Consider the following 7,132-nt stretch of genomic DNA (forward strand, 5'->3'; position numbering starts at 1 on the left):
GAGGATTCTCCGTCAACAACGAAGTTGAGGAGGACAATCTTCTAGGGCACTAGCTAATATCTTTGAGGCCTATATATGATCATATCAAATACGTAGGAGGAATTCAGAACATTACTATCGACAAGTCGCTCATGTTAGCCACTTCAGCAAGTAGGCAAAAATACTATATGTATCTTGATGAGCAGAAACGTGAAAAGGAAAGAAAAAGAAAAGGACTGCTTGATGAGATAGATGAACTGAAAGCTAAGAAGTCTAGACTGCAAGCAGATATCAAAAGTCTTCAAGAATCAGCAGACAAGTTTGCAGAGGAAGCCGAGTCAACTGGCAGATTAACTTGTATACCCAAATCAAACAGCCTCCGACGTACAGCAAAGGAGAAGATGTCCCAGTTAGAAGTGATTCAGAAACAAATTGATGAACAGCTGAATGTCATCAAGAATTCGTAAAGTAAGACACAGTGGATAAGTTTGCAGAGGAAGCTAAATCAACTGACAGTTTGACATGTATATCAAAATCAAACAGTCTCCTATGTTAACAGGGGTGTTAACAGCTCTGTATGTACAGTAGAGGAGATGTCTAAAGTAGAAATCATTCAGAAACAAATTGATGAACAGCTCAATGCCATCAAGAATTCGTAAATTAAGACTGCACTGCAGACAAGTTTGCAGAGGAAGCTGAATCAACTTCAAACAGCTACTGACGTACAGCAAAGATGTCTCAAGAAGAACTCATTCAGAAACAAACTGATCAGCTAAATGCCACAAATAATGCATAATGTAAATATTTTGATGTTGTTAATGGGGGGGATGCAAAAGAAGAGATGGTGCAGTATATACACTTTGCTTTGGGATCAAATTTTTTGGTCTACCATGTAAAACTGTGTTCAAAAGTCATGGAATTCTGGCTTGAAAGGTTATGGAAAGTCATGGAATTTCACATGTAAGAAAGTGTATGAACCCTGTTGTAGTGGAGTATTTCTTCATAGTTGCCAAGTGTTAACTTGTTGAAATTGAATATTTAAAAAAATATTTTGTCCTGTTTTGTTAGATTGTGAGGGTTTAAAAGGTCAAATGGGAAAACACTGGAAGGATAGTTCCTTATTGATAGTTTCTTGTAATTTTTCAGGCTCCAGGTAGCCTACTTGAAGCTCTAGAACAGCATTTAGAAGCACTCGAAGGAAAGAAAGGTGCACCTTCTCTATCTGCTACAGCAACCAGGTAAAATCATTCATAAATTACTACACTTTCTCGAACTCGTGCTAAATGTAAGCTACTCTCTAATTTCTGTACTTTCTTCAAGTTATACCAATCATAAAATACTCTCCTGTTTCTGTACTTTCTGCAACTAATACCAATCATAAAATACTCTCCTGTTTCTGTACTTTCTGTGACTAATGCCAATAATAAATTACTCTCCTGTTTCTGTACTTTCTGTAACTAATACCGATCATAAGTTACTTTCTGCAACTAATACCAATCACAAATTACTCTCCTGTTTCTGTACTTTCTGCAACTAATACACCAAAATGTAAATTACTGTTCTATTTCTGCCCTTTCTGCAACTAATATCAATCTTAAGTTATTTTCATATTTCTGTAACTAATATCAAATGTATATTACATTCTTATTTCTCAAGATTATAATGTATATATTATAATGTTATATATTATTATATTTATATTTACACTGCATTTTGCTTACAAAAAATAATAAAATGTGTTATGTGATGCAGTTGCTGTTGTGAACTTATTAACTCATTTATTATTATTATTGTCATCATATTCATTTATTTTTTAACGTTTTGTTCTTTAAGTACTATCATTGAATGTATCGAAGGCTGTATGTTTGTTAGCTGCTTTCCTCTTATTCACAAATATGGATAGGCTGTTCTGCGAAGTCTGTATTATGTTATTGTAGTAAAATAGTATTACCATATACCAATAAATTTGCATTTTTCATTCTTACATTATCCATTGACAAAACAATTATCATGAAAAAATGTCAGTTTCAAAAGTAGCAGTAGTGATAGTGCTGCTATATTTACAACTATATAGTGGTGCTTTATTTGTATTACTGTAGCAGTAGTAATAGTGGTACTCTATTGAAGAGGTAGCTTGCACAGCTCTGATTACATAAAGTAATATATGTATTAAGTATTAATATGGGAAGAAAAAAGACATTAAAACTTTATTAAAACAAATGGATGTGTATAGGCACCCAGGAATTGGGGAAAGGAAGATCAATTGGAAGTACATGTGACTGGTTGAAAAGTATGATGTCAACCCATCTGGGGTTCTGAACCAGGAAGCAAAACCACTTGGGCTAGCTTTCAGACTTTTTCCATCAGAAACAGCCCTCAGGCTTGTGTAAATAGGGCAATTTTTTTCTAGAAAACTCTAATTTTGTTTCTAATACAATGGTTTTCCTAAAAGAGGCACCACAAGAGTGGATCAGAACACCAATTAGTGCTAGTAGCTTGATCTGATCAGAAGTTAAATGATTACTACTTTTCCTCCCATCAAATGTATTTCACACATGCCTTCATTGCTCTCAAACCAGGTGCATAGACACTGCCTTAGAAATTATTGATGGTATAGTACATATATATTGTCTATAATCATAGACACTGCCTTAGAAACTGTTGATGGTATAGTACATATATATTGTCTATAATCATAGACACTGCCTTAGAAATAATTGATGGTATAGTACATATATATTGTCTATAATCATAGACACTGCCTTAGAAACTGTTGATGGTATAGTACATATATATTGTCTATAATCATAGACACTGCCTTAGAAACTATTGATGGTATAGTACATATATATTGCATGTCTGTGGATCAAACTATCAGATGAAATGTATACTTAATTTACCACTCTTACTTGGTCATACTTATCTTACCTCCATTTCCAATAGTTTCATTAAAGAATACAGCACTGTGTGCTGCTTTTTATAATTGTTTTTCTATTTAAATATTGTGGCTCTTCTTCAATTTCATGTTGTCTGTCAGTGCCTTTAACACGTCCACGAACTTGATTTCGGTCATATCAAACACTGTGTGATTAGCTGCTCATGTAACTAGTTACAAATTGGAAGTGGAATTGCATAGACCGCTTCTCATTTATTGTAAACAAATGGTGACTTCACTGTATATTGATGCTTTTTTTGAAAAATCTTAACCACATGACCTGCCCTTGCACAATGCAAGTTGGTATGTCACAAGCAATACACATACAAGTATTACAAACAAAGAATAATTGTACCTAAGTTATCTTTATATCTTTACTACAGTACATTATCACAGAAAATACAAAAGAAAAACGAATATTAAATTATACAGTGTAGATATGGTGTATCTGGATTTTCATAAAGCATTTGACAAGGTGCCATATAAAAGGCTTTTTTTTTAAGTTTTATCTTTAGGTGTAAAAGAAGGCAGAAGGATGCTATAAATAGAGTTCAATCAAACTGGATGTCACTTTGGGTACCTAAGGGTTCAGCCTGATTTTTTTCCCCTCAAAGTAGTGTTTCACCACATTTACTGCATGCTTAGGATCACCTTCTTGCTATAGATATTATTGCTGAGGGGATAATATGATGGATAAGAATGTACTTGTACCTGTTTAAGTCAGGATGCCATCAAGGCTGAGATGCAGGCCATATCTGTATTGGTCCCTTAGCTTGCTTCACTGTAGATATTGTATGCTAACCATGGTACTGTTCTTTGTTCTGTTATTGAACAAGCTATTGTTGATTGTTGCCAGACTAATTTGGATTCATCTATAAAGAGCACAATCTTCCAGTTTTGCTCATTCCATTATACAAAGTCTGATGTCCATTTCAGCCTTTCTATTTGTTTATCTCTTCTGAGCAGTGGCTTATGAGCAGCTACACATTCAATGAGGCCACTTCATGCTAATGTGTATCTTACTGTTCTGGAGGTAACATTTACATAAAAACTAGGTCATTGGAAATATCTCTACTGAGTTGTCATATATCATAAAGATCATACCCAGAATTACTTAACCTCACTTTTGAAGATTTGGAGCTTTCTACCGTAACTGCTTGTAACAGTACTAATTTCATTTACTTTCTACAGCATTTTCCAAACAGTTCTTCCTGAAACATGGAGTTTTGTTACAACTTTCACATGTAGTATCCTTCAGTCAAAACTGATTCCACACATTTGTCATGTGGCATTTCTGTCCAGGAAGCTGAGTGCATTAACTCACTACTGCTGAGGATAGTATGAATACTTGTACATTTCTGCACAATAGAGGGGGAATTTTACACCCCTTTTATTCACAGTGTGTAATGTTAAATTATATAACTATTTTGAAATACTTTTAGTAGATATGTGTGTAAAAACATCAAATTTCTAATCCTAAGAAACTCTTACATTTTCTGTTTCTTTTTCAATATTTGCAACAGCATCAGCTAATATTACACTGAAAATACTTTTCTTTGGTCTGTGAATTTGCAGAGGCACTAGCAATTTGAAGAGTGCTGTTTCTGCCCTCTCTTCAACGAGCAATGCCTTTGGAACTGTTGGTGGTACGGATACTCAAGAAATTAATAGCTTAAAACCAGAAGCCATTAAAAAAGCATTGGAAGAGGAAGCTGCCTTCATGAATCAACTCAAAGTAAGACATAAAACTTAGAATTTCTGATGTAAGAATTTAATGTAGTCTGCAAGTCAATACACAAAGGACAGTAGCCATGGGTAATGGAATTTCTAGGTTTTTCTTAGAGATCAAATTAAGTATTGAGATACAATAAATAGAAATTAATGATTTTCATTGGGTATTTTAATTAAAAAGAATGACTCAGTGAAGTAAGCAGGAATAAGTTATTTTCTTTCGTTAATATTCCTTTGTATTAAACTGAGCCATCAGTAGCAAGTGATATATATTAAGATTTATAAGTACTAAATTATGAACTTCAACTTGTTTTTGGTGTTATGAAGTTTATTTTTTTGTTTCTGAAGTGTTACTACTGGTAATTCTTGTTTTTATTTTCAAAATTTCTCTGTCAATTTGCAGCTTCATATTTACATAATTTTTTTTTGTTATTTAAGAATTAAATTTTAAGTTGAACAGAAATAGATCTTTTTACACACGTTTTATTACATTTGATAAGCATTTCTTGCTTGTAAATTCTCTGTTTCACAAGCACAAATATAAAAACTTTCTTTAATTACCTAATTCATAGATGCTAATGACTTTCACAAGCAAGAAATAAGTACTATGGATCTGTTATCAGTTTATGAGAAGGCTAAGAATGGTATTTGTTTTTGTTTTTTTCATATATAAAAATAATCATTAAAAACTGAATTGGGCTTTCAGTTTCAGATGGTAAAAATTATAATGCACCCATTATTCTTTTAGATGTGGATTTGGTTTTTGTATTATATCATATGTCGGTGAATTTAAGTGTGGATGTAAATATTATGAGATTATGTGTTGAACTTATGATCTCGTAGTAAAGAACTAGAATTTTTTCATTTAGTTGTTAAGATATCTGTAAATTGGTTCTATGAAATTTTAAACTTTTTACTAGCAAACCTTTGAGTTAGTGATACATTTTAATTTTAGCTTGTCATACAGAATAGAATTTAAATATTGCAGCATAGGGATAGCAACAAATAGTAGTATTAACTTGAACACATAAAATACCCTGTTGTGAATATTTCAGATCAGGGCTAGTGCTTTATGGAAAGTAGTTGATTAAGAGTAGTGCAGAATAAGGTAGTATTAATTAGTACAGTGAAGGACTTACAGCAGTACAAAGTAGGATTAGAAACAAATAGTTTTATATTACAGTACAAATGGTAGACTAAGTTAATGTTGTGTTTAATAGTAGTAAAAGAAAAGGTGCTTTTATGAGTTATGTAGTTATTTTTTGTATCATTTACATTGAATATATTTTAAGTAGTTTTTGAATGTGCATTTTAATCTCTTAAGAAGTGAAGTTAATCACAGTGATTTCGTGTAATTTTTATGTAAATTTAAAGAAAATTATTAAATGCTGATATTTACAAACAGAATCAAAGCTATTATAGACAAACCTTTGATTAATTTTGAGTTTTTCAAGCCTTGGTATTTATTTACTTTATAATTTATAAAATCTGGTATGTTGTAATTGTTCACACATGCTATATTTGCTTCAAGCTTGAACCATATTTAATTGTGCACTGAAATGTTAACAAAAATAGTATCTATTTTTAGTTTTTACTTATTTTGCAATAAGTGGATGTTATGTCAAATGTTTGCAACTGGTCTGTGTGTCAGACCAGGGAGGTTTATATTTATTATCTTTGCTACAGAAAGGGGCTTCAGGTATCTCGGACTCCGCAAGTGTGATGTCAGTGGTTAGTACTTTTTATTTCATGTATCTGAATAGGTTAAAGATAGTTGGTTATATATACATATACAAGGATTGTGATTCCTTTAAAATTTTTCATAAAGATAAAAGTGATCTTTTAAACATTTTTGTACAATTAAACATAAAAGTAGTGACAAGGAAGAAAAATGTATTTTTCCCCTTCATAGAGAGTGAAAGAAAAATTAGTATTATGTTTAAGTTTCCTTGTACACATATACGCACAAAGTACCTGTATAATGATATCAAAACCTTCTAAATCACCATTATCCAGTCTTACGTATGCTCAAATATAAAAGAATTATTGTTTGTCATCTTTGACATAATATCATTATTTTACAAGAAATATATATATTATTGAGCAAAGCCAACCTAAAATATTTATATTTTGAAAATAGCATTTTTTTTGAAAGGCAGAAATTAATGTTATATTAGTTTTATTAAAACTACTTATTCTTTGTAACAAACACTTTTCCTGTTTTTGCTTGAATATATTTATTAGTTTGTGTAGTTATTGTTGTTTTTGTTTCTTGGGGAGAGGGTACCTCAGTGCATCCTTAGAACATGTTATGCTTTTCTAAATTATGTGTGGCCATTTTTGTGTTGATTCTTTCATTGTGGTTAAACAATAAATACACATTTAATTGGGGTGTTCAGAAAGAATGGTTATGATGTACTTGGCATATTTTTTTCTAGAATGTATTTCAGAAAATGCATCATTTATTTTAGATGCTAAGGATAATTT

General features: G+C 31.7%; 1 protein-coding gene across 3 annotated transcripts in view; it reads left to right on the top strand.

The window, feature by feature from the left end:
• LOC106462658 (phosphatidylinositol-binding clathrin assembly protein LAP-like) overlaps positions 1–7,132 on the top strand; it is a 66,993-nt gene that overhangs the window by 36,127 nt on the left and 23,734 nt on the right. For all 3 annotated transcript variants that reach the window (XM_022390238.1, XM_022390241.1, XM_022390244.1), the window contains exons 10-12: positions 1,126–1,217; positions 4,490–4,649; positions 6,332–6,376. In XM_022390238.1, coding sequence (XP_022245946.1) covers positions 1,126–1,217; positions 4,490–4,649; positions 6,332–6,376 — 297 coding nt within the window. The remainder of the gene's footprint in view (positions 1–1,125; positions 1,218–4,489; positions 4,650–6,331; positions 6,377–7,132) is intronic.

This window comes from Limulus polyphemus, unplaced genomic scaffold (genome assembly GCF_000517525.1).
Source record: "Limulus polyphemus unplaced genomic scaffold, Limulus_polyphemus-2.1.2 Scaffold47, whole genome shotgun sequence".
Lineage (NCBI taxonomy): Eukaryota > Metazoa > Arthropoda > Merostomata > Xiphosura > Limulidae > Limulus > Limulus polyphemus.